This window comes from Malurus melanocephalus, unplaced genomic scaffold (genome assembly GCF_030028575.1).
Source record: "Malurus melanocephalus ecotype Western Australia unplaced genomic scaffold, MMel_1.1 scaffold_282, whole genome shotgun sequence".
NCBI classification, from domain to species: domain Eukaryota; kingdom Metazoa; phylum Chordata; class Aves; order Passeriformes; family Maluridae; genus Malurus; species Malurus melanocephalus.
Window position 1 is genome coordinate 613,988 of NW_026623514.1, and position 27,618 is coordinate 641,605.

The window sequence follows — 27,618 nt, forward strand, 5'->3', positions numbered from 1 at the left end:
GGAGCGGTGCGCGATGCGGGCGGCGCTGAGGGCGCAGCTGGGCTGGGTGCGCCGGGCGCTCCGTGAGGCCGCGCCGGGCCGCGCACCGGGACCTCCCTGCTGGAGCTGCGGCGTTGCGCTCCCCAGCAGCGATGGGCCGTGCTTCTGCCCCGCCTGCCAGGCTCTGCAGCCGCCGGCGCCGCGGCCTGACCTCTTCCGCCTGATGGACTGGTGAGTGTGGGCGGGGCGGCCGCGGGCCCGGCCGGCCGCGGGTCTCACCGCCTTGTGTCCTGCAGTGACCGCTCCTTCCGCATCGACGCGGAGCAGCTGCAGCGGCGGTTCCGGAGCCTGCAGCAAGCTGTCCAYCCTGACCGCTTCGGCCAGAGGCCGCCGGTGAGCGCCGGGCCGGGCGGGGGAGCCGGGCCGGGAGGGGYCCGCGGGACCCGGTGACCGCCGGAGGAACCCGCCCTAAGTTGGGGTCGCAGCGTCGAGTCCCCGCCGCTCTCCCGCTCGGGGAGTGAGGGGATTCGCCTGTGTTTGTCTTTCGGGGCTCAGAAGAGACACTGCCATGGATTTGAGTTGGAGGTGGACGATGAGGGGCCGCTGTGGTTCGTCAGGTCTTAGTTCAGTGCAATGACACRGTTCCCGGGTCTGTAGAGCCGTTTKACACGCGGACTAGTGTGGGGCCGTGTAACAAAGTGTATTTTGCCACGTGTTTTTAGCTGCCAGTTATTTGCCATCCATTTGCAGAAAGAGCAGTACTACTCTGAGCAACACTCTTCCCTGATCAACAAGGCCTACAAGACCCTGCTGAGCCCTCTGAGCCGAGGCCTCTATCTAGTAAGGTCTCCGTTAGCTATTATAGTGTTCTGTAAATAACCATGGGGTGTTTTCAGGGATCGGACCTTGAATCCTTAATGTGCTAATCTGGATTCCTCTGAAGAGGCTCTCCAGAGATTGGAGACTAAAACCAAGCTTGTCCRAAAATTAATCAGCTTATTATCTCATTTGCTACTCATCTTACACTAATTTGTTTTTCATGTCACGTGTTGTTTGGGCATGGCTGCTCATTCAGAATTTCAGTCTGGCCAATGGCAGCCTTCTGTATGKTTTGGCTTTGGGTAGCTGCTGATTTTTATGGTCAACCTATATATGGAGTTAATTTTTAGACTGACTCTGTTCATGCACTGTAGGTTTATCAGATATGAATCCAAGTGTGCCCCACTAAAAGACTTTAATATTAAAGAAAATARTTCTCATTGAAATAGATGTAAGAATATTTATTTTCAAATCCCCATTTCCTCTGCCAGCTGGAGCTGAGGGGAGTGGAGCCAGCACAAGAGACAGACTGTGATGCCACGTTTCTTACGGAAATCATGGAAATTAATGAGAAATTAGCAGAGCCCAAAAGTGAGGATGTCCTTGAAGAAATTGAAACTTTAATTAAAGGTGGGTTATGATTTGAGGAATTTGTACAGAACTAATATACTGAACCTTGTGTAATACAAGAATCTGAAAGCTTTTAACTGTTTTGGTATATTTCTTGTAGTGTCTTCAATTTTGTTAGTCTGGAATTGACTCACTGCAAGAGCTTCCACCCTGTCCYCCCCTTTCCAAAGTTGTCTTTACCCATTTGTGCACCTAAACATCAGATGTGGCTTGAGAACATTTGTATAACAGAACCTATTCTGATGTCAAAATAACTATACGTAGACAATRAAAGGAATTTACTCAACCTTCATCAAGTCAGGGCTAGTTAATTGTTCCAAAGAAAAAACCTGTCAGAATGAAGATTGAATAAAATGCTTGTCTGATCACAGTAAATAATGTCATTTATACAGACATTGTATTTCTTCCACCTTCTTTACCTTAGGAGCCATTATTTTAAGTGGTCCTTAGACAAGCAATTTTCTTTTTATGTTGGTGGTGATACCAAAAACATTTAGTTTAGTGATACATTTAATTCTTTGCAATAACTGCCATGTGCCAAAAGCAATTAGAGTAACTAGARTAAAAACTGAGTAGCACAGGAGAGCATTAACTGTAGCAGGGTAAACRGATACACCAAAAATAAGTTAGATAGCTGAGAAATTAGTGACCATTGGTGTGCATTGGAATTGCTTTGAGTAAACCTGTTTAAACAAAGAAATACATGTTTGAAATGATAATTTAAAAAACGTAGACATMAGTATTATGGAAAACTTGCTTGGGTCCCAAAGGCTGAGACTAATAATGCACTTTCCCATCACAGGCAGTCAGAATGCTATGGTATAAAAGTAAATTAGATCATTTGTTTTGCAGTTAAACAAGAAGAACTGACCAGAGAGGTAACTGCAGCTTTTGAAAGAGGTACCTGTTTTTMTGAACTATTTAGCTGCCATACATACCTGTCAAATGCTTAAAGCTCCACATTTTCTTACTGGCAAATATTTCCTGAGGTATGGAACTGAAGTATTGCATTAACAAGGGTTCTTTGTTTGGTGTTTAGAATGAGTACTTCTAAACATTACTGCTGATTTGGGAAATTCAGGACCTCACACTRAAAACAAAGTCCCATACAAAAGTTYCATTCATCTTGCATCTAAATAATCACTTCAAGTGGGAATGTAGATGCTAAGAAATTGTTTGTGTGTTTCCCAGAATACTGGGAAGATCTGACTTAATCTTAGACATATWTTGAGGTTTCACACTTGAATCTGGGAGGTTGTTCTGCAGTAGGGCAGTGGGTGCTGTTCATGGCAGTGAAAGCCACAGAAGCTGTCCGGCTTAGTAAAGTCTCGATGCCTGTTCAGCCTAAGGTTTTGGGGACTTTCTGTGCACTAATGAATATAACTTTATTCTATAACCAATGGATAGCTTGAACCATTCCTGAGCTTCTGCASCTGGGAAGAAACCTTTGTATTTCTGTGCCAGGTGCGGAATGCTGCACTTTTGTCAGGGGTGGATATGTGTTACTGTGAGCATCAGAGTAGTGCTGGCTGGGCCTGCCTGTGAGGAGTTACATTCTGTTACTCTGTGCCATGAGAAGGACTCTGTTGCATCTATGTTAGTCATTAGGTCATGAACCCTTCTCCAGCTGTTTAACTGAGGAGAAATTGTTTCAATATCAGTTTTGAAATTGGCACTATTTAGGCCAGACTCSTCCTCATTTGCATTTTTCAGTTGTCAGTTGGTCTATTTATACATATTTAAAACAAAAAAAACCATTTGTCTTGCCTAGTGGGGGGTACATCAATACAGCAGCCACTTTACAGAAGTTGTTAAAGGATATTCATTCACATTTCTTTTCCAAAGTGTTCATTGTTACATGTTTTATGGAACATTTGAGTTGAGGTGTTCCCAAACCATCTGAGATTAAAACAATAGGCAACATGRTTTTAATAGTGTCTGAGTCCTTGCAGCTCACAGCTGTAAGTACTGAAAAAGGTGCTGTTGTGGAAATTTTGAGATTCATTTTGAAAATGCAAATTCAGCTCTCCCTCTGTAAACTAGTAATGTTTTATTTCATTTCAGATGATCTTCAAGAAGCTAAGAAGCTTCTAGCAAAAATGAAGTATTTTGCAAACTTAGAGGATAAACTAAAGGCCAAGAAGATCCCTTCMTGATGTTGCCTTATTTGCTATTAAGAGTCCGTGTTATTTTCAATTAAACAAATGGTTTAGTTATCAAAATCAKACCAGTGGTGTTTGTTTCCTACACTGCCATTAAAAGCTTTAATTCTGAGAGGAGAAAGATAAATGTAAAAGAAATGTAGCGCTTGCTGCAGCACTTCATTAACAGATGGCATTTGAAATGCTTAGAACTGGGGAAAGTTATAGTGGGTGAAGTGGGCCACTGTCCTGGCAGCCACAGGTATGGAAACAAGTATCAGAGAGGCACACAAACACCAGATGTGAGATTTCTTACTGCCTAAATTACAAAAAAATTATTTTAAGTTGAGAAAGGGTCCAGGAAAAAATGCTGGAGATGGGGCAGARGGCTTATTCAGTATGTCCTACAGGCTTGCTGCAGTCTTCTTGTCTGTGTTCTCTCAGATCAACTTGAAAATTCTTTTAAAGGTAAAAAATATTTAAGTCCTGTCCTCTGTGCTCTCTGCTACTTCATGCTTTTTGATATGTAGATCTTAGTCTGATTGGAATTAACTGTCAAAACTAGAAAAAGTTTTACTATTGCATAGTTAAAATGTTAAGATGCTAGGTTAGGGAAAGAAATAAACCCAAATTGAAACCCCAGGGACTCTTTTATCAGGATACAAGTCTTTATTACAAATACCAGTAATTCTGAGAGGTGATGAACTGTTGTCGTACAGTACAGAAGTTGGACTGGATGAGGAATGTCTTTAAGGCTTTTAAAGTTACTTATTTGAAAAACAGAAACTAAATACTCCCATTTCTACATAAACTGAAATATTTCAAATATCAGTTCTTGGTAGGGCAGTTCTTGTGTGGGTTTTAACAAGAACTCAGAATTTGGATGCACCCCACGATGACCCAAACTGAAGACAGGTCTTTGAAATGCAAAAAGAGTCACTGAGTTACCTGCAGGAATCTGCCAGAGGGGTTCACTGAACYTCCTCCCTGGCATTTCTGCATCCGTACAGCACCAGGTTACAGCTAAATATCAAGTCTATGGATAATAYAATATGTTGTTAATACTATTTCAGCAATACATGCTTTAAAAGCATTTCATTAACTTGCCTTTAGATACACTTCTAAATACACAGGAGATTTAATAAGCCACTTGATCATGTATTACACTCCTAATTTAGAAGATTATGTTCATAATTCTCACTGAAGTTCTGTTACATTTGTGAAATTATGCAGAAATCTTTAAAAACTCATCCTGAAGTTGTCTTCTTTCATAAAGCTCCGTTTCCTTTTTTCTGGCATTTCTTCCAAAATTAAGCTTGTGAAATTCCTTTTTGATTTCCAGAAAAGATTTGTTCTTTGTCTCAGGAATTATGAGGAAGATGAAGGCAGCAACAAAGAAGCACTCCAGTAAGAACACCACAAAACAATACTGCTTCAGTCCATTCTGAAAATAAATGTGATTGCAACATATTTTAAGTGTAATAATAGGTTTGAGAAAATAAGCTTTTTTTCCATTCATATTTAACATTGCTGTTCAGATGTGTTTTAAAAAGAGTCATTCAACTTATTCTTTACCTGTAACTTTTTAATTTTTTCTTTTTTAGATAGAAGACTGTCAAATGCTGTGCAATTWTTGGGTAGACTTTTAAAAATAAGATAAGCCATTTAAACACTAAAAAATTCACAATCTAGGGAAAAGTCAACATTTGCTACTTGGCTGTCACTTATTTTAAGATTATATAATTTAGGTTTTCCTGAATGTTAATATTTTCCAATGCTATACATTGAAAAGAACTGTCTTACTGAGAAGCAGAGGTGAACCATGAAGAAAGGACAGGCAGATCCAGATAACCTGATGTATGCTGTTCTTGTAGGTTTTGCTGTAAGAATATTTGTTAAAACTGAAAATACAAAGCTGGAGATGAAAGCCTGTCTTGCCTTTCCTAATAAACTGTTCACAGAACTCTCTGTCAGTTCAGGAAGTTCTCAGAGGTGTGCCCCACTGGCCACAGCCTCAACTTCACTGTGCCGTAAGAGCACAAGGCACTATAAAGAAATGTTTTATCTAAATCCCAGTATCTGATCAAGTTGTTCTGGTTTTGATACCTTCTCTGTTTTTTTCATCTGAACATTAACACTGCCCCACAGTGCATTCCTTTTAACTTCATTTGTCATGTTACATTGGGTTTTGAGATGTCTAAAAAACATTTTAAGAGGGATGTAATGTAGTTAAACTCATTTGAGGGGCAATGTGCATCCTGGTCAAGTGTCAATAACACAAGTGTATATAATAGAACATAAGCAATGGGATGGAACCTAGGACCAGATGAAATGGCTGCTGAGACCCTTAGGAAATTGTGCTGTGCATACTTACCACTATGAAGGGAAAGAGCATTCCAATTGTGAAGAAACTAATCCAACTGACAGTCCCTGCGATCATGGAAGCAGCAGGACGTGAGGACTGTACAAATAACTCAGCTGTCAGGGTGTTTGTTATGCCACCTGGGGATGGTTCAGAAATGAAACAGAGAATTGTGCTGAATGTCCAATTGAAGTATTTCTAATGTTTGAAAAGATTGACTTGCTTTTGAATATGTCTGATCTATCATAATTCCTAACAGCACAATTCTGAGGTTACTGCCTTTGCACAGTGTCCCACAAAAAGAGCCCCATTTCAGCAGCACCGATCAGGGAGCAGGCCCCTCCTGACCAGTGTACAAYTCCTCTGCTCTGAAGGCCAGAACTRAGCCTCCCTTCACATGTAGYTGCCCCAGAAGTGTGCATGGTAAGTTGTGGCCTCTCTTGGTTTCCTCAGCCAGGGCAGCACAGCTGTGCTGCAAAGGCTTCCTTCCAGCCCTCCCAGACCTTCCACCACTCACACACACATTCCTGTTCAATACCTGGTCCCAACCCAAAGCTCAAGATGAAGGCAAATACACACGTCATGCTCAGGTAAGGCAACCAGGAGTACAGCTCCTGAAACAAAAGACAATGAGAAGCTTTAGTTCAGATTTTGATTAAATGGTTTTAAAGTCTGGTTTAACAGTTATGTTTCCTTTCGCTATTTTATTGCAACTAACACCAGCAGGGTTTCATGACTGTTTTACAGCTAATGTGTTTAGCAATACTGCTTCAGAGAAATTAAATAATATTAATTCAATAATTTTTACTAAATTGTATCATAGAATTACATCACTGTAGTGTGATCTGCGTTGGAAGGGACTTTAAAGCTCATCTCATTCCACCCCTGGCCATGKGCAGGGACACCTCCCACTATCCCAGGTTGYTCCAAGCCCTATCCAACCTRGCCCCRAACACTTCAGGGATGGGGCAGCCACAGCATCTCTGGGATTGTGCCAGGGCCTCCTCACCCTCACAGAGAAGAATTTCTCCCTGATACCTAATCTAACCCTGCTCTCAGTTTAAACTCATTCCCCCTTATCACGTCACTACGTGCCCTTTTCACTCCTTTGTCATATCATGTAACAGGAACAAGTCCTTTGCACCTGGTAAGTCAGAGAGAAGGTGAGAACAGTGCACCAGAGCGTCATCAGGAGATAACCCCCAATGATAAGGTATCTTCTTCCCACAGAGTCTATCAGTAAACCCTGTGGAYAAGATATAATCTTCTGTTAATATAYTSATCTCATTTTTACCAATATTYTTCAAGAAGAATCATTACTCTTTGTACTGGGAGGTAGAAAAATAGCTCCTTACACAGGAGAGGGCTGTGAGACATTCACAAACTCCAGTGCCGAGTGTCACATAGGGTATTTTTTCTGCCAAGATCCCAGCTTGTTCAAAAACGTAAGTTGCATAGAAATAAATCTACAACAGATAAAAACCCCCAAAACAAACAATGAGGTTTTTCTGATACTGAAAACATTGTCTGGGAACAAAATCATGTTCATACTAAACTTACAGATCAGTATATTTTATATTGTGAGTTACTAATTCAAYGTAAGCAGCAATAACAATCTGTTAAATTCATGTCTAAGTAAACATATTGCTATCATAAAAGCAAATAAGATTATTCAACTTACTGAATATGCTTTATATTCTTAAACCAGACACACTGGGATAGKCTGATCCACCTTTATTTACTTTTTCAGAAGAATGTAAAGACAAGTATCAAGTCATTCCTTAAAAAAGTTTTCACACCAGAAACATAGAAATGAGAAAAAGTTTTAAAAATGAGAAACGCCAAAATAATGCAAAGACATTCCTTCCCACTTATCCCATTTCTCTGAGCTTCTCTATGTGGATTCTTGGTGTTAATAAACGGTTGAAAAACAGGTAGAAATTAAATAATCATTTAAGGTCTTTGTTTGTATGAAATCTTACAGCATTAATCCCACTGAGCTGTTGGCCCATTGTCATCACAATGACAGTGATGAGCTGCCATCTCACACCACGGTCAGTGAATAATTGCCAGGGCTTCTTGGGTTTCTCCCCATCTAAGGCAAAACATTCCCGCTGGATGTCTTCCATCTCCCTTCGATACTCTGAAGAACCATGAAATCGCTTCAAAGCTAAGAATAGAAAAATTAATTTATGTTTACCTATTAACCAYGGCTCCTGGAAAATCATCTCTTTCCATAATGACCTGGCTTTTGCTAGGATATGAAAACTTTGCTTTCTGAGTTGTTTTTTATTCTTGCTGGCTTTTCAACATTTTTTTGCTGTGGTAGATTTGGAGAATTCTGTGGCATTTCTTTGCTTTTTTTTAGAGAAATATCTGACTTTGAAATATTCACCAAACAAAATACTTTGTATCTGAACCTCAGACCTTCAAACAGTGTTTTCATTAAAGGACACTCCTACCAGTTTGAAGTGTTTTGCTTAAATTCTAGGCAGATATCGAGTCCTTTGTTGTGGCCCTGACTTCATGTTGCCTGTGGAATGCAGCTAGTGAACTGGAGCAAAGATAGTAAATCCTTCTACTAAGGCAAATATAACCAAAGTAATTTGGATCCCCAAAGTCTTTACTAATGGTCCTAAATRTATCTCAAGTGACAATTTGTCTTCTTAGGCCAACGGTAAGACTTTTGATGATCCTGACAGCAAACTTTCCACTAAGAGTAACCAGCTTGAAGCTCCAGTCRATGAATTTATATTTGAAAGAGGATAATAAAGTATTGTTCACAACCCGTTACAGGCTCCTGAGTTCCACAATCCCTTTTTCCAGATGAGCTCACTGGAGGTAAAACATGGGCCAAAAAGCCCTAGATGATATAACTGTGCTGTGTGAATAAAGATAAAAGGAGAATCTGGAACCAATTATATACTCATTGTACCCTTCTCAAGAACAGAAAGTACAGATCCTATAWATTACCTTTGGCACAGCTCAGCTCATCACCTCTGTCAATAAGAAGATATCTGGGACTTTCAGGAAACCATGGAAGGAATAAAAGTTGTGCAAATGCTGGAACACAGCTGCTGGATAGCAACAGTGGCCAATGCTTTTCTCCACCTAATAATTCTCTGTGAGAAATGTGGTAAAAGAAGGCAAAGAAATGTAATAATTAGCTATTGTTTACTATTTAGTGCAGTCTCTATTCTTGGAACTTCTAAGTTYCAGCTGGATGAAGGCCCTAGTAACTTGTTCCTCTGATTACAGGGGTCAAGAACAGTGGTAGTGCTATGATACAGAAACGTGAGGCCTTTGCTCCCAAATCCTGTCTTGCCAACATCCACTGTCTCAGCGAGAAATTGGCAGGAAACGTGAACTCAGCACAAATGTACCTGCTTTACTGATGCTGTTCTGGTGACCCATCTAAACTGAGACTACTCCCTGAGGAGATAGCACTGATGGCTGGCAGTTGTAGSAATAAGGTGACCAAAGCAGGATTTTCTTCTTCCAGGAAGACCTTATGTGAATCCTAATGCTACAATGGCACAAGGAATGTTCTGCTATGTGCTGTAGGAAACTGAAACTCTTTACACAGGAGTAATACAAAACAGGGAAAACAAAATGTGTTTCTTGCCTCAAACCAATTATTTGTCCTGTCAGAATTCCCCCAGTCAGAAAGATGGAAGTCCCCATGGCCAAGCCACCTCTTAGATGTTTTGGGGCAACCTCCCCAATATAAAGAGGYTGCACACAGAACCCAATACCTGCAAATAAATGGAAAAACATTTTCCCATCAATAGAAATTGCTTTGCAAAGAGTTRCTAAACCAAAATATATAGGAAATGSGACTTMATTAATTTCCTATTAATTTAGCTTCCTTCAGATTGCAAGCTAAACTACAGAACATTTTCATCATAAACATATCATAAAACCTAAAGGATCAGAAGTAACAATAATTTATCATTCACTGTAGTTTATTGACAGTAGGAATAAGAAATCATTCACCTGAATTTATGCCAATCAAAAACCTTCCAGCAATCAGTAACTCAAACAATCCTGTAGGAAAACTGATTCCCATTAAAATGGAGGCTAGTATTGCTATAACATTATTCATCAAAAGTGCTCCTTTCCTAAAGAGGAGGAACAAAATAATAATAAAAATAATATTAATAATAAACAACCGAACAAAACTCCCATCAAAACCAAAAACAACCCACCCCAAGCAGCCATTAAGGAAATCTGCATTAATGTATTATTTTTTAAACAGTTCTCCTTTCTGATAATGTGGGGAGAAAAATGGGCTTTATAATGAAGCAACATGCTATTCCCTGCAAACCCTGTATCTGATGCAATTGCTTATGTTTTTAGAAATATCTAAACATAAGAATAAAGCATAAATATGATAGAAATGCCTGACAAGGGAGTGGTGTTTGTCCACACATGAAGTGCAACAGATGAAGCAGCATGTCCTTACTGGCACAAGGGCTGCAATGTGTCAGGGGAACTCATGTTTCCACCACACTCTCTGCATTCTCCTACTCAGATTTCAGTAAATGTAATGGAAAGACTAAAGTCAAAGGTCATAATTCAGGATTCATTCTTGAAAGTCACATTGGAATACACTGTAAAATTCTACCAGAAAACTCAGATTTAAAGTGAAAAAACATGTATAGGCACCCAAGGCACTCCTTTCTTTCAGTCTTTTTCCATTTATTTACTTTATATTCCAGAGGGAGGGTAGGGAAATAAAACATGCCTGCTGACCTGCCCAGCCGTATTGCCATGCTGCCTCCAATCAGGGCTCCACACAGGCCTCCAAGGGAAAAGATAGAAGCAATGACAGACCAAAGAAAAGTCAGCAAATCTGGATTTAGTTCCTTGTGATAACGACTAGTCCAGGTTTCATTTAGGAACTTGTGTATATGCTGCAGTAGAAAAGAGTGATGAATGTGTAGCATTTTATACAGCCCTGCAGCACAGMGCTACAAATAACTTGCACCCCAATCCTGAAAAATAAGTCTTGGAGTTAACAAGAGAATCCTGGAGGCCATAGCAAAGAATGCACAAGCAACAAGTGAAAATACCTAGGAGTTACTCAGCCACTACACATGCTACTTTTTAATTCTCTACAATTTTTTACAGTAAATTGCTTTATGATGGACAACTGTAACTAGTAACAATCCTTTCTTCCTGTTATCCACTTATAGAAAGAATGGGAATGGCTCAAAGTTGTGTCAGGGGAGGTTTAAACTTGACATTAGGAGAAACARTGGTGATATCCTACAGAAAGGGTACTCAAACTGAGTGGCTTCCTAGACAAGTGGTGGATGCTCCAAGGGCATTTAGACAATGACGTTAGTAACATGCTAAAACTTCTGCTCAACCCTGAAGTGGTCAGGCAGTTGGACTAGATGGTCATTGTAGGTCCCTTTCAACTGAAAGTCTTCTGTTCTATTCTATCCATTCTGGGTTGTTTTAGTAACTGAAAATTATTCAGTTAATCCTAAAACAAAAATAAAAGTATTTATGTGGCCTATTTGGCACTTTGACACAGAATACCTCTAATGGGAGGTAYTCACTAACAAATTCACATGAAGCCATGTGGGAAATTAAGAAGAAAACTGCTTTACTTCCCACTGCAATCACAGCAAAAGCACATTTGGCCTCCTGGCTGAGTTCAGAAAGGAAACAGCCCAGTGAACAAAAGATGAGCTTTTACCTGCGTGGGTGCATTGATAATAGAGACATTATACCCATATTGAAAGGTCCCTCCAATTCCAACAGCACAAACAGCCAGGAACAATGTCCAGCTGGGGAGCTAGGGAACAAAAGAAAGTAATGGGCATGAAAAGAGGTAGGACCTTGAGCCCACACACATGTAATATCTAAAAGAAAATTATGGTGAAATACATCATGTATTTCATTTGGAACAGTGAAAGTATGTATTTAAAAAACTGCAAGAACTCCCAAACACCTGAAGCAGGAGAACATTTCAGGCTGGCTTTGGCTGTGATCATTCAGAGACTGTACATATTTCTTTCAATAAACTTGTACTCCCTGAATTCCTCATTGTAAGGTATGTAGACTAAATCTTCATCATTCTCATTCTTGGTCCAGTTCCCAGAAAGGCTGAGTTATTCCAGATACCATACTGTATTCTGAAAGAGCTGTGTCCACCCTAAAGATAATTCATCAAAACTTGGTTCCTTCCTTCAGGACTGAAATTTGCAAGTTGAAATGGATCATATTAAAGTAAAATCCAATTAACATTTCCTTATGGTTTCCAAGAATAAAAAGTGTTTCTCTAGAATGTCAACCAAGACAATGAATAAGGAGCACTAAATAAGGGCTGCAGTGAGTATGGCAGAAAAAATAACACTTGATGTGGTAAATACTGGCACTCAGGCCCTATATTAACCAAGCACCGTAAACCTATTCTGTGTATCTTATGGATACAAGCTAGAATCCAGAAAAGACAGAAAATAACCCAAAATTGTTAACATACATTACACAACTTAGGTTTTGTTATGACAGATCTTTTGTTCTTCCTGCCCAAATCAGCTGGCTCGTGACACTGACATGCTGTCTCACATTGGAGTTTGGGCCCTGATTTCTTGGAGAGAGTTCAGATAACATCCTCATGTGTTCTGTCAGCTACTGAACTCCTGACAGTTTAGAAGTGCATTCACCTCRTCTCGGAAACTCAACACAAACAAAATTCAATTTGTATTCAATGTAAAACATGAGAATTAGCTGCTTTTATAAGCTTCCAATTTCTAATACAGCTAGGCATCCAAGGAAAGCACAAAACTTTGAGTCTAATAACTTCATATATTTCTATTTAAAAGCTAACATGAAATATCTGCACATTTTACATTTGGACTTAATTGCTAAAACTAAGAACTAACTCCCTGCAAGATCCACCTTCAGAGGCCAGGACGGTTCTGCTTACCTTGCAGGGCGAGCTAGACCCTCTGAGCAGGGGCTGGTGCTCCGTTCTGAGCATGGGCTGAATTGCAAAATTTAGTAAACTACGTTACAGGAAAAAAAAGGTGCCAAAGAACTCAAGTTACTAATGTACTAATACATAGATTTTTCTTTTCTGTTTTTTTTCCCGCCCATGGGGACTCTCATCAACGACTCAGAACTTTTTTGTGACAGGAATGTCCAACTTTGATAAAGCCTCACAGCAGCCTCACGGAGTTTTCCCACCACTAACACTGTGTACATGCACTGTCCTTGTCTAACTCTGCGCAGAACCCGCACCCGCAGCCTCCCACAACTAAAGACAAGGACGGGTGGTTACCGTGTGCCTGGGAGCCATCCCTTCCTCCTGCTGACAGGAGCTCAACTCGGCTCGCCACCTCCCCTTGGCCTCCTGAGCTCCTCAGCTGACCAGGATTTGGCTGTGGGGACGTGTCCGCCCCGCCACGGGGATTAGGCTGGGCCAAGAGAGGGGTTGTCTCAGCCCTCCTCGAAAAGAGGCCTGGAAATAAAACTCTACAGACCAGTGTCTATAGGGCAGGTATTTGTTTGTTGCAGTGCTGGAGGTGAGGGGGATTTCTCCTCCTAACCCACCTGCCTTTGCTTCAAATCAGCACAGATTTATACAGTAAGCATGGTGTAACATGAACATGGTCACTGCCCCCCATATGCCCACCATGCACCCATCACTATACATGGGCACGGAAATACATGATATCACAGTTTTACAAGTACACATGTGTCACCTCAATTTGGTGGTCACGGGGGTCTCCCTCTAATGAGATATCATTCTCTTTATCACGATGGACTCTTAACCTTTGTTTTCAGGGCATGCGTAGTTGTGATGTTTATGGGTTTTTGCTAGTCCTCCAAGTCGTAATTTCCAATTATTTTGCTGATTGTCCTGTGCTTCTGCCAAGTTCTCATTAGTGCTCTCTACTGTTCTTTGTTATAGCATCTACCTGTCTAATTTCTTCAGAACTTTTCCGATTTATGCTTCTTGGTGATTTCACGTATCTATGTACTAATCCAGCTGGTTAGATTACATGTAGCTGGTATACTACATGCTGCTAATACACTATTAAAAACCTTATAGCAATATATATAAGCTATCATTGATAGTATATTTAAAGTGATTACATTGTATTTTAATAATATATAAAAAAAATTATTACATTATTATATTGATCCCGTATAAAAAGGTTATAGAAAGTTTGCAATTAATAGGCTTCATAAGCACCTTGCCACTTTGATATGGATTATTTGTATCAGACTCCTTGGCCCTCACAGCCCCGGCGGGAACCCCGCGGCCCTCACGGCCCCCACGGGACCCCGCTCCCAAACTCCGTCTCCCACAGCAGCCGGGACTACAACTCCCAAAGGTCCCACAGTGCCCGGGACTACAACTCCCACAGTGCTCGCGGGTGCTTATCGGTTCGCGGCGAAAGGCCTGGAAAGGACCCGGGCTGTATCGGCGGCCTCAGCCGCGGGCCCGCTCTGCCCGGTGAGCGCTGCGGGCGGACGCGGTTCCGTGAGGGGATCCTGAGGGAGCCGGGCCGGCGCGTCTCGCAGCGCGGACTGCGGCGTTGATGTGCGCTTTCTGCCCCGCAGMAGGAAATGGCAGCGCTCGGCAGATCCTGCCAGGGCATCCCGGCGGGCYCGGCCGTGGAGCTCCCCACGGCTCCGGCCGCTGCCCCGGACCGCCTCGGCCCGCAGCCCTTAGCCGGCGGCCACGGCCGTCTCCAGCCACCCGCCATGGTCGTGCCAGGGATCGCAAACGACGGCGTCGGCGCATCCTCCGGCCTCTGTTTGCAGAGCAGCTTCGACCTGGCCTCSCTGGCCGCGCTCGGGAGCCACAACSAGGGGCTGACGGTGGCCCCGGTGAGCTCCTTCACCAGGAGCCGCAGCCGGTGAGTGCCAGACCCGCTCCCGCAGGGCTGGGGCCGGAGCACCGGCAGTGGGAAACTGCGCCGGGTGCTTGGCCAGGCGACTAGAATTTGTTTCCTTCAAACACTGGTAGCGGGTTAGAATTGTATTGTGTTCGTCTAAAAGGAACTTGAAGCTGGCTGGTAGGGGATGAAGAAGCCTTTTAAAACGAAAGAAAGATGATCGAGTGTACCACCATCTTCGCGTACTTTCAAACTCATGTATTATTTGCTTCCATTTATTTTTTTATAAATTTTTATCTTTCTTATATATGAGCACAAAAAATTATTCTATAAAACGTTGTGGTTTGATCTCATTTGAGTATGTCCTGTGATACAGTGTATTAAGAGACTCAAGCTGGATCMTGTGTTGCTTCTTGAAGCATTTGAATTTTACAAAAATTGGTCTTGCCCCATGTGGAAAAATAAATAACATAAAGGAGAAGAAATTAGCATAAGATTCTGTTCAGAGAACAGAGCAATTACAGCTACCTTTAGCTTCCTTTGGAACAAAGTGGTCATTTATTGTCCCAAACTTTTACTCCCTTCRCAACTGGTGATACACTGTGACTGTTGATCTTACYTGCAAGTGGAATTTTGAAAGGGAGGAAAGTATTGTTTGAAAATATCAGTGTCACCAGAAGATATGATTTGAAGCTAAGTAACTGTTTTTCTTTTGTAGTGTCTCTGTGCGATGTGGAAAGAAGCATAAGCTAGAAGAAGAGGCAGAAGGGTAAATTAGTTTGTCTTTTATWGCSTGAAAAATCCTGATTTGCTTTTTGTTTTGTAAAAGATTTGAGCAAGCCTCGCCTGCAATACAAACAGGAAGGAAACCTATCATTGTTTCCATTTGGAACTCTTCCCTTGAATTGCACATGAGCCCGAATTCATTTCTGTTACCTAATGAATTGTGTAGCACTGATTTTCCTGAATAGGTACTCACCTTTTACTAACATGGATTTAGCAACATGGATTTTTTTTCTTTGTTGAATTGCATCGCCATAGTGTGTCAAAGCCGCTGAAATGCGTTCTCTATAACATTTGTTCAAATGTCTGTAACATTTCTTTTTTGACTGTTGTAAACTTGCTTTGTTTCCTAGCTGTCCTGTGCGGAAGAAGAGACTGACAGGAGCCAAAAATTGCCCTTTGAATCCCAACACTGAAGAATGGATTCTYTGTGCAGGTCAGCAGGCAGCTGGGGAGGTAGCAAGTCAGTATGGTGGCAGCGGTCCTGAAACTGCCATGTTAGAAATTCCCTGTGAAGAAATGGATCAGACAATGGGGGAACAGCAATGCGAGGTTGCTCGCAGGAAGCTTCAGGAAATTGAGGACAGGTAAATGCAGGGATTGAGTAGCCTGGCTTTGCTGAGCTTTCCCTTTTTTGGTGGGCATTCAGGGGTAAATATTGCACTTAGCAAGTGTGRTAACACTGCTGTGAGTCTGAGGTGAACCTTCTGTTTTCAACTGATTTCATTTTAGGCTACCTATGGTCCYGTGAGTCTGTAGGCTGATACTGGGATCTGAAATTGAGGGTGCTAGAGCAGGAGATGCTGAGTAAATAAAACCCTGCTCACAATTATTATACAGCATCAATATACCTTTATGGGGTTTAATGCTGTTCTGTGAGCATCCAGAGCTCAAATAYTAACAGTTACCTGCTCAGACTTGAGCTCAGCTTTTTTCAACCAACTGCAACTTCTTTCTGTGATTAATACTTCAAATAGATGTGAATTGGCCAGTGTAGAGAGTAATATCAATGAGAGAGGTCTTTCTGCACATATGCAGTAAGGCTGAGATTTATCTTGCTGGTGGTGTGATATGGGGTAATGGGGTTGCTACAAACAGTCTTCTGAAGTAATTAAATAAATTTACTTTGCATTCTGGCCCTTGAAAGATTCCTGGGAATGGCATGTGTACGTATTAGTTGATTGCAGTTGAGCTGGTATTCCAAAATATCTAAAACGACCACTGCAGATGATTAGAAAAGCCAAAAGGTGTAGAAATTTTAAAACAAGATTTTTTTTTTAGAAGATTACTCCATAGATGGTGCATGAGGAGAAGCAAGGTACTGTTAGACTGTTATTTTTSTCATGGATAAATCAGAGTAGTGATTTTTGTCTCTATTATCTGTCTATGTCTGCTTTGGTCCTCTTGGAGGATTGTTCCTCATTCTTCCCAGCTACTCTGCTAAATTTTCTATAAAAGGTTTACCAAAAACAAAGGAGATGCTTCCGTTTGTTCTAAATACTTCAACAATTTGTGCCAATTTAGTCTCAGAAAATGGCRCAATGTTGTGAAAAGTGAAGCACTGTTTGCAGTACCTTTGCAATAATTCTCAAAGTTCAGTTATGGAGAATTGAGCAGGTGAAGCTACTGCATAGCTGAGACTCACCTGTGTGGTGTGACTGAATGGTACCGTTTCCCCTGAAGGGAATTTGTTCATTTTCTCTCAGTGTATGTCTGCACTGAGAGACATACTGCCTACACTGCTGGGATAACAAAGCTAGCTCAGGTACCAGAAGTGGCATTGCTGCTCAAGTGGCCTTGTGGTAAGAGCTGTTATTGGGGTGTTTTGGCCCAAGAGAGACTCATGTTAACATGGCCCCGCTGCTTCTGGTACCCAGCCTAGGTCAGAGATCTGCACAGAGCAGTGCACGTAGATGTGACTGTAGTCTGTAGTGGATGTGCCTGATAACAGTATGCTCAATAGTGTTTATCTCCCTCTTCCCCCTCCATTCCTAGGATAATTGATGAAGATGAGGAAGTTCATGCTGATGGAAATGTTAGCAATCTGCCCACTCTTATCCTGTCAGATACCCTTAAGAAAGGGATGAAGAGGGATTTTGGTGAAGTCCTGACAAAGAAAATAATAGAGTCTATGTAAGTTCTGGAGGAAATCATGCTACTATGTAGTTAACACATAGAAATGAAAAGAGAGAGCTTGTTTCATGTTTATGGAGATGTCCTTAATTGCTGCATGATGCAGCCAATATTGTCTTAACAGACCATTCATCTGGTTRAAAATAGGAAATACTTCCTAATGTAAAAAGGAAATAAGTGTAACTGTAGTGGTCATCAAGTGTCTGTTTTGTACTCCTCATTTCTACAAAGTGAAATTTCATGAGTGAACCATTATAAGTTTTGTTTTTATGTATATGAATTTTCAAAATGAGGAGATCCTGAAGTGTGACCAGCAGTGGTCAAGTCTGATGCAAAAAAGAGAGAAAACACAGGGCTAAAACTAGAATAATGGAACTAGTTAAGGAAGAGGAAATTTAATAGGGGGGGAAAAGGGTATATATATATTCTGGAATATAGTTCCAGACTAGCTCRAAGGATGAAGATGCTGATCTTCTGCTTTTAATAGCTGTGCTTGGAGAACTTAAATTTTACTGGAACTCCATCCCTTCTAGGAGCCGTCCTTCTATGGAACTGGTGCTTTGGAAACCTCTTCCTGAATTTATGACAGATAAACTGAAGTCTGTTTCTGTTAAGAACTTCAAGCAGCAGAGCACAGAAGGGTGTCAAGCTAAGCAGCCAACACCAAGAGGTCCTTTTGACCCACAGACTGAAACGTTTCCTGGATCACAACAGACTGCCATGTCTCCAGATCCATATGCTAGTTTGGCAATATCTGGATGTGCAGAAGAAGAAATGGAGTTGTAGATGCCAGATTTTAGACTGGAAGTGGTGAGCTTCTGATGCTTATTGTTGGTGGGTTTTGATTATTTTTTTCTGGTTTGATGTGTGAATCTGAAGTTTTATTATTTGTTTTTTGTTTCCTTACTAACAAGGACATGGTTTGGCCAGGAAACACCCTAAGATTTCTGTATTCCACTCTGTTAAATATTCTTACTTTTACTGAAAAGGTAATTCAGAGGCCTTTGGAACAGGGAAGTAGCTTTCCATCTTGCTTAATGGTGAAATATCCTCTTAATTGCCCTTGGTAAAGTATAAAATCCAAATACTGAATGTAATTGTGGCTTAAGCCACACCTTTCTCTTACTGAGCCATTAAGACTGGTGCACATACCATGCTTGGCCATTTAGTTTAATTTGATTTACAAAAGGGTATGTAAAGCAAGAAATACCTTCAAATCTAGGCACAGATAGAAAAGCAATCCCTCTGGTAATACAGCTTTTCACACCATCTTATGTGTTTGGACTCAAATGTAGAAATTATACAATCTGTGGGGTGGTAGGGAAGGAATGTTACAGCTAAGCGTAAGTCTTTCGCTTTGTAGAAAGTAAAGCCAGCGCTTAGAACTTGCAGGATAACTGCTAACTTCAGTCATCTTTGGTTCATTGGCTTCTAAATTTTATTTGTGGCTTTTTGATGTCACCCTCCCCAAATAATGCAAAGTCTGGGGAAGAGTGGTTCTCAGCAAAGAGATTCACATTTTACATTGTGCTGAGATTCTTTGCATGCACGGAGTTGGAAAGTCAGTTGAAGACAGTGTAACTTGATTAAATGAATGGCATCCTTTAATTTGGATAAACATAATAAGTAAATCAGATAACAGGGAGCTGCTTGCTGCCATGAAGAGGGTCAAATGCTTGATTGTCTGTTACTGAGTCCCAGCTTTTGAGACTGCTGGTGTTAGTGGTGAAGTAAAGGAGRTGCCTGTCTTCTTCCTGAGAGAATCTAGACTTAAATTTTAAGCCACAGTATGTGCCAATAATATAGCGTTCCATTGTTTATACAAATGTATGCCAAAASAATKTTTTACCCTGCTCAGGGTGCCAAGRAAAGGAACCCACAATGAGCTATTGCTTGTACCTTTTCTCAATGCACAGTGGTTCCTTKTGTTTAAAGTTCTCTTGCTTGTTTATCTTTTGTTCTTAAGTCCTTGAGCTTTCTCAGAGATGCCTCATGAATCGAGGCTTTTCATAAGAAATTCTTGTCCAAGAATAGGTTGTGTTCAGAGACCTAYGTCCCAATCTGGTTTTGATGCCTTGCTAACATAAAGGAGCAAGTACACAGTCATGCACCTGCTCACACAAGAAAATCTACTTTTCCTTCACACAGCTGATAGATAATCTTTGTGATGATATTCTTTACTGTTGAACAACACATAGCTGAGAGTTAAAAAGTTTAAAATCAARCTTCTCTTTTTGCAGTTATATTTCCTTTTGGTTGTTCAGAAGATACCCCTATTTGTTAAGCCCTGTTTGTCTTGCTGCTTTTGTTGAAAGTTTGTCTGAAATTTTGTTGAAAGTTTCTTGATAAAACATTTCAGAGCTTCATTAAAAAACACTCCAACATTTGATTAGGTATTACTCTGAAAACCAGTATAAACCTGTAGCATTCTGGAAAGTTGATTAAGCTGAAGAACATGTGCAGCCTATCTTGCTAWAATGTCTAGTTTCATTTCAGGGTCTTCTATAAATTTCTTGCATGAACTGTGTAAAATTTCTTACRTATTATTAAGCTGCTGAACGTGCTTAAAACCTACAGCCTTTGATGTGCTCCACTGCTTGAGCAGAACGTAAAGCAACGCAGTTTGGAAAAGGCTGTAGTCACTGCAGGTAGAAAATGTGGTGCCTCCAAGYAACTGGTTTTCAGCTTGCAGGATTATAGTGAAAGGTCAAGGTTGGAAATATTTTAGATGAAAGCTCTAAATGCTAAATAAACTGACAAGAAAGGATGAAAATTTTAAAAATGTGATGAAACCATCTCAGCAACACTAAAATTGCAACAGAAGGTGTAAAAAATGGTAGGAGGCCTAAATACATCAAATGATGCAGTTGTTTTCCTAAAGAGTTGTTTTCTTAAAACTACCAAATTGCCTATCAGAKCTGYAGAATAAGAAATTGTAGATGGCTTTTAAGCATACTTTTTTCCTGCTAAGTTTGTACCAAAGGTTGGCTTTCAGATGTGTCTTTTTTGTCTTACTTCAATGCCAGTAGGGCATCACTGACCTCTTACCTGTCATCTAAAACAAGAATATAGTGGTGGACTATTGACAGAGACCATGAGATGAAGAAAAAAATTGTCTTAAGAATTTTGCGTTGACAGAAAGTTATTTGCATTCATTTTTTCACAATACATTTCTGCCCTTGTGATAGGAGACAGAGGGCTTGAGTTGCTTTAATTGATAGAAGAGTGGTCTAAAGTGTGAACCAAGTGTCAGGAGGTCTGAGCAAGATCCTTGCTACATCAATCACTTGGAGAGGGTGATTGGATGAGATCAAGCTGTGGGTGTTTTAGAGACTTCTGTATTTGTGAGTTTTATTTGTTGTTGTCTTCATTAAGACTTTCATCAATGCTGTTCACAAACAGGATGGCAAATGCAATGCAGTATTAGGAAAAACCTTATTTTGAAATACAGAAGATCTGATTCTGGTCTGCCTTCTCTTGGGACCAAATCACCCTTTGTATGTCAGTTTTCAATAAATTTTCTAAAATATTTTTTAGATGACTGTTTCGTTCCTGATAAAAGTGAAAACCTTGGGAGCCCATGTCCACTCCTYCAACTGAACAGTACTCTCCTGGCTTAAGAATATTTGAATTTAACTGTTATTTTAGGGGCATGCTCCTTTTTTCCTCAACAGTATTCAGCAGGTCAAGGGAAGGCAACAGCATGGTAGAATAACCTGAAACTGCTTGAAAGGAGGAGTTATTTTAAGTCTGTCACAATCCAACAGCCTCTGACAATGCAATAAGGGTACCAAGAGGTGTTGCTATAGTTTGTGTTTTCACATCTTTCACTTCAGAATTAAACTATTCACAACTAAGCAAGTTACGAAAGTTTGAGGAGTTTTAAAACAAATTCAGATTTTAATAAATTTGTTAAAATGTAACACTTTGCTGTTTTACCATCTTCTTCAAGAGATGGTTCAAGAGTTTTTTAAACAGCTGAAGGAAAAAAAATGGGTGTGTGCTAGACTAGTATTGCCACTGCATTTAGGCTGACAGAAAAATAGCATTTCAGATTTTTATTTTAAAAATAACAAAAAGCCCCTATGTTTTCTAGGCAGGGTGAAACATTGACTCACTTGGATTTTCAATCTAAATTTGTATAGTGCACAGCTGTACTCTTTACTTCTTTCCACTATTCAGATAGAATGCTTTATTACAAGCTAGGCTGCTCAAGCTTTTAATCCAAAGCAGTCCTGTCACCTTGAATGTTAGTGACCAAAACATCTTTCCTTCCTCCCCGCCCCAAGTTATTTTTGTCAAAATTGAATGCAAAACATTAAATAGTACCAAAACCAACAGCTGTGCAAACACCTGCAACAGCTCTCTTATTTTCAGTATAAAATTTCAGTTTCTTCTCGCCCTCTCAGTGTTTTTATATTGTGATACAGGAGCAAATGGACGTGTACAATGAGGAGTCCTGCTGTGGTATTTGAAATTAGCTCCTGACAAGTTCATTTCATACTTCAGGATTTCCTGTGTCAAAACAGAATCTGCAACATTTTTCACACCGTGTCTCTCCCACACCCACCTCCCCTCAGACTGAGTTTRGATAGCATTACTGGCCACCAGGGTGACACCACTACCATGGTGAATTTTTGRATAGTCAGACTTCAGACTTCAAGCTCCTACCAGCTGCCTGCCTTATAGAGGCTGAAGGTTTTGCTCGAGTAGCTCTTCATGGCCCTCACACAAACCCCTCTACCACATCCAGTGTCCCCAAAAGGAAACAGCTGAAACATCCAGCTGCAGACACCCTATGAGCACAGATCATCAATGAATTGTGGCAGGATGAGACACCGAGGGACTTAAATTCTGCAAGGCCCACATACTCTCCCCTCCCCACTGAGTTCTAAAGCAAAAAAGGATCAGTGAGCTGCACTGCATTTTAATTGCACCAATACAGTTAAATATTAAATGGAGAAAGCAACTCTACATAGCAAATGGAAAACAAGCATTTAGTAAAGCTTTAAGACTTAGAGACTATAAAGGTTTAGTCCAGGTGTCTATTCATGAATATCCCACTGAAGTTTTTGATGGTAAAATTTTAACTGGAAAACATTACATTTTCACATTTATTTAGAATTAGGAAGTTATTGAGAAACTTTCCTCTCTCCTAAGCCAACACTGATTGTGGGTGGGGAAGCCAAGGCAGGACAGGACATCCTTGGCTTTTTCATACCATCACGCCATCTACTAGCATGGGTAAAAATGAACAATGCTTTTCTGAATGCACTTGATTTTCCACGCAGACACCCTGAAGTGGTAGATGCTGGTATCTTGCCAGGACAGTTATCCAAGGGGTAACACTACCAGGTTAGACACTGATGAGCTGGGGAAAGAGTTCCTTGGCAAAGCTATCCTCCCACGCATGGTCAGCACCAAGCGGGGACGACGTATCACTGAAGGGAGACAGGGATCCTTCATACCCAGAGTCACTACAGCCATCCAACAAGTAGCTCGAGGCTTCAAGGCTATGGCAAGAAGAAAGCAGATGAGAAATGCCCAGTTCAGGCATGAAGCTGTCTACAGGCTCCTTCTTCACAGACACTGGCACCTCAGGGATAGCCTTGTCGTCAGATGAAGAGAGAGGTTCTTTCTCAATTTTCACTAGCATATTGGTTTGGTTGCCCACTTCGACAGGAATCTCCACTACCAGGGGTTTTGTATACACGTGATCAAACCTTATGAGTTCATTAATGGCTTCCAGCTTAGCTGATGGGGACCCCAAAGAGGGAGACAGGGCGCTTGGTATGGAATTTGTTTCTCCAGAGATCTCTTCCTCCAGCTTTTCCAGGCACGTTGACTCTGAACCAGCATATCTGAGAAACATCTCTGGGTCCAGACTGTCCAGAAAGCCCAATAGGAGATCAGACTGCAAAATGAAATACTGTTTTAGAAAGACAGTTTATTACTGTAACAGCCAAACACCAAACGTGCCATCCATTAACCCCCATGTGGAAGTTACAATACACAAATGCCATCACAGTTTTTCTTACCAAGATTACCAAACACACGGTTAAGGCAGTTAGTTATCTTGCAGAATTCACAGAATCTGCCAGRTTGGAAGGGACCACAGTARGTCACATCTGGTCCAACTTCCCTGYTCAAGCAGTCATTCTAGAGCACATGGCACAGRATTGCCATGGTTCTTAACTCTCTCCGGTGAGAGACTCCACACCCTTCTGAGCAATCTATACCAGGGAAGTCATTCTTTGTCCACAGCCTTTTTGGTATGGGTACTGGCAATCCCCAAAGAATTATATATGCATTTGAAATTCACAGCCACTATAAGAAACTCCTTGAGATCTTTTACACCTCAGGTACAAACACCACAGCACCTGCAGGCTACGCAGTGCACAGACCAGAACCTGCCTTAGGCAGACCAGCCCAYGACCAAAGCTGTAGGGGCTGGGTTTTTTCATTTGSATGTTGYTRAACTCCTGCACTCACTGGATACAGYGTAACAGCTGTTCTGAGGCACACATAGGCATTCCCAGACTTGTAAAACAAACCAACTGCAAATGAAAATCATCAAATGCTTTAACATCAAAATGTTGTAAGAATAGTTTTAAATCTACAGTGGTTCTGAATTTCATGGATACTTTGCATAAGACTGGATGCTCACCTCAGAGTCTGAAGAGTCACTGCCATCAGAATCCACGTGGAAATTATCAGAAATGGTGACTGCTGGGCCTGCACCTGCTGCAGAGGAACACGTAGTCTGAGTGCTGCGGACTCAGCGGACCCGGTCACCAATCTAATCTCATCCACCTGGGATTCTTTCACAGCCTGTAGCAAGGAAAAAACTCAGTCACTGCAAATGTTCGGCAGGCAGTACAGTACATAATCCTGAAGATCACAATTTTTCTGCAAAGGATTCTAATGTGAAATTCTCTATTTGCTTGTTCTGTAGGAACCTGAAGGTAAGACCACTTCCAATGTTAACTGAAGTGTCCTTACACCTGCACATTTATTTTGTTTGCCACTTTTAAATGASAGCTGACCCCCTCCACCACAACCCCCGTTCTTCTGAGACACGCCTATGCGACTATAACAGTTTCTAGCTCACTTCTATAACAGAACATACAAAAGCAGATAAACTATCTTGAAAYAGCTTGGAACTCGTCAGCTTTCTATCTCCCACATTACCAGCRGCACCTATTTCGACTCTGTACCTGTTAAGACAGCCTCCATTTGGAGGACAAAGGTATTTCCTGCATATCCCTGCCCACTGTTCCGAGATTACCTCGGGAGCGGGGCAGCTCTGCCCAAAGCGGGGGCGGACGCGCCAGCAGCGCGGCTCACCTGGAACTCGTCACTCTCCTCCTCCGTCTTCAGAGCATCTAAACCCAGGCGGCAGCGGAGTTCCTGGTTTTCCCGCACGAGGTTACACGTCCTTTCCCGTAAAAGCTGATTTTCCCGCAGCAGCTTCTGGTTCTGCAGAGAGCCGTGATGCAGGGAGGCCGCCCCTTACCACCTCCTCCTCCAGCCCTTACCTTCCCCAGCCTCTTACCTCCTCCTCCAGCTCCACCACCTGCTGCTCCAGCTCTGTCATCCGCGCCTTTTTCCTGTCGCGGGCRCTCTGGGCGGCCACGCGGTTCTTCAGTTTCCTGCGGGGCAGGGCGGCCGTCAGCACAGCGAAGAAGCCGCGGCGGGGAGCCACGGCCTTCCCACCGCTGCCCTCCACTCACCTGCGCAACGCCTTCTCCTCCGGGCTCAGATGCGTCAGCCGCTGCCGCTTACGGGCCGGCTGTGTGGTCTCCATCCCCGGGAGGCCGGCGTCGGCTCCTGCCGGCAGGACAACTGAAAGATGCCGGGCAGCCGCGGRGCCGGGAGCTTCGGCTGCTTTGCTGGGGATGAGGAGCAGCCGCGGGGCCGCGGCACCGGGCAGCGCTGCCATGGCGGAAGGCAGCGAGACAGGASGGCAGCACACACACCGCCCGGCGTCACGGCCGTCTGCGCCCCGCGCGGCCCCACCCGGATTTCTACCATCGTGGCTCTCGCTCATTGGCTAGGGGGCGTGACGTCACGGGCAGGGGAGCCCGTGATTGGCCCGAGAGCGCGAGCAAGGAGGGAAGCAAATTGCATCAGACAACGGGGCTGCGGTCCGTGAGGCGCCGGCGCGCGGCGAGGGGCGGGGCTTGCGAAAGGCGGGGGGAGCTGGGACCGTGAGGGGATGTGAGGGACCGTGAGGGGACCGTGAGGGGACCGTGAGGGGATGTGAGGGAGCGTGAGGGGATGTCAGGGGCCGTGAGGGGCCGTGAGGGATCATGAGGGGACGTGAGGGACCGTGAGGGATCCTGAGGGACTGTGAGGGATCCTGAGGGACTGTGAGGGATCCTGAGGGACCGTGAGGGACCGTGTAGGGCCGTGAGGGACCGTGCCCTCCTGCGACAGTGGTGCTGGGCTTAGGGGCGGTAGCTGAACTTGTGCAGTACCTTGAGGATGCACTGAGCCGGGCCTGACGTGGCGATGCAGCTGAAGCGTCTCTCTGACATCCTTTCCGGAGTATGCCACAAGCAGTCACAAGCAGAATCCTGGGGAATACAACAATGGAACTGTAGCAGATGTCATGAGAATGGGCTAAAAATGGGCTGGGAAAAAAAAAAAAAAAAAAAAAAAAAAAAAAAAAAAAAAAAAAAAAAACAAACAAACAGTGAGGTTAGTGATTGATGAATGGAAGTTGCAGGAGGCCGCGCAGAAATCCCTCCGGGATGCAGAGATCCCTCAGCTGGCTGCCCCTAGCCTGTTCTGAGTAGCAGAAGCAGTGCTGTGTGGGGAGTGAAGTGAGCACAACCTTCTGTGGTGTCTGAGRAAGGAAATCACCCTGCCCTGATGGGTTGGTGTCAGATCTGATAAATCTTGGGTTCAGGTAAATAACAGTTTTGTGTGTAGAAAGCCTCGAAATATTCTGCCCATGGGAATGCAGGTGTTCAGCARCCTACCAACAGCAACACAAAGCCATGCAGGGCATGGAGGGTGTTTGAACTATCGACAACTTAGTGCCTGAAGCCCTCCAASTTTCCACTTGTGACAGTTGCCAACGACCTGAACAGTTATGAAATGTTGAAACTTTGGCTCCTCACAATTATTTCTGGAAGCCATTTGTACATTGATTTTAAATTAGTTGAGATGTTAAACACTAAAGGAAAAACATGAGCTTTAGAAGATCAAAGWCACTGGTGTGCTGGTTTGGCATTACTCCAGCACTGGAGTTCTGCCAGGCTTTCATGATACAGAGAACAAACTGCATTTGTRAGCTTGTGTTTGTTCTTTTCTTACGCACTGCAGCATGACATTGAGCTAAGGCTGAAAGTTCATCTTTCTACTTTGACACCTTTGTGAAAAATATGGCAATTTTTCGATAAGCCTTTTAATCTGAGTGCAAAAAAAGCTGTTTGTTCTGGTCCTGCTAAGCCCCTTAGTTGCTGGCCATTGAAAAGTGTCTGCTTCTCTTTTGTGTGTCTCTTCTGGATTTGGACTCATGTTTCTTCTGTAATTCCAATTCCCAATTTGAAGTGTTTCTGTTTTCTACCAAAATGCAGGTTCAGTAAATAACTGCTTCAGTTTTCAGACATCCATTTCAAGTTGCCCTTATTTGCAAGAAAAGTGCTAAACAAGGTGAACAGGGCTGCCTCATGTTGATTTGTGATATTTATAGCTTTACTGGGGAGWTATGATTTATCATAAAGATATCCAGATATCTTAGTATTTTGACTGAAGAAAACCCCTAACTTTCTGTCTGCAGGTGATTTAATTTTCCTATTTATTTTTTTTGAACCAGAGCCCAGGTAAAGCATGTTTCCTTTTGCAACAAACACTTGTGATCATGAATAAACTACAGAAGTGCGGGGACATAYATGCC

At 42.3% G+C, this 27,618-nt stretch overlaps 4 protein-coding genes across 6 annotated transcripts; 2 read left to right on the forward strand and 2 right to left on the reverse strand.

Moving 5' to 3' along the window:
• The first annotated feature begins 6 nt into the window (after positions 1–6).
• Positions 7–3,924, forward strand: HSCB (HscB mitochondrial iron-sulfur cluster cochaperone). 2 transcript variants are annotated; one of them, XM_057376579.1, is made up of 6 exons: positions 7–210; positions 276–372; positions 730–819; positions 1,290–1,428; positions 2,281–2,328; positions 3,493–3,924. In XM_057376579.1, the coding sequence occupies exons 1-6, from the start codon at positions 14–16 to the stop codon at positions 3,582–3,584; spliced, it is 663 nt and encodes a 220-aa protein (XP_057232562.1). In that variant the 5' UTR covers positions 7–13; the 3' UTR covers positions 3,585–3,924. The 2 variants fall into 2 exon arrangements, with proteins under 2 accessions (XP_057232562.1, XP_057232563.1); XM_057376580.1 differs by lacking the exon at positions 730–819.
• Positions 3,925–3,991: 67 nt separating this feature from the next.
• LOC130579625 (solute carrier family 2, facilitated glucose transporter member 11-like) lies at positions 3,992–13,357 on the reverse strand. The gene is made up of 12 exons (XM_057376575.1): positions 13,229–13,357; positions 11,642–11,740; positions 10,687–10,847; positions 9,928–10,052; positions 9,557–9,686; positions 8,905–9,053; positions 7,914–8,101; positions 7,287–7,397; positions 7,076–7,177; positions 6,470–6,545; positions 5,944–6,071; positions 3,992–5,013 (listed from the first exon to the last, which is right to left on the reverse strand). Exons 1-12 carry the CDS (start codon positions 13,244–13,246, stop codon positions 4,795–4,797), a joined length of 1,506 nt encoding a protein of 501 aa, XP_057232558.1. The 5' UTR covers positions 13,247–13,357; the 3' UTR covers positions 3,992–4,794.
• A 910-nt stretch (positions 13,358–14,267) lies between these two features.
• On the forward strand, positions 14,268–22,802 carry CCDC117 (coiled-coil domain containing 117). Of its 2 annotated transcripts, XM_057376577.1 has the most exons (5): positions 14,268–14,816; positions 15,514–15,564; positions 15,932–16,165; positions 17,574–17,711; positions 18,245–22,802. In XM_057376577.1, the coding sequence occupies exons 1-5, from the start codon at positions 14,524–14,526 to the stop codon at positions 18,495–18,497; spliced, it is 969 nt and encodes a 322-aa protein (XP_057232560.1). In that variant the 5' UTR covers positions 14,268–14,523; the 3' UTR covers positions 18,498–22,802. The 2 variants fall into 2 exon arrangements, with proteins under 2 accessions (XP_057232560.1, XP_057232561.1); XM_057376578.1 differs by lacking the exon at positions 17,574–17,711 and having other exon boundaries at positions 14,272–14,816.
• Positions 20,606–25,723, reverse strand: XBP1 (X-box binding protein 1). The gene is given in 6 exon segments (XM_057376576.1): positions 20,606–23,625; positions 24,379–24,462; positions 24,465–24,542; positions 25,059–25,190; positions 25,267–25,363; positions 25,445–25,723. Coding segments are annotated over 6 exon segments (1,158 nt in total). The 5' UTR covers positions 25,654–25,723; the 3' UTR covers positions 20,606–23,067.
• Between the last annotated feature and the right edge of the window lie 1,895 nt (positions 25,724–27,618).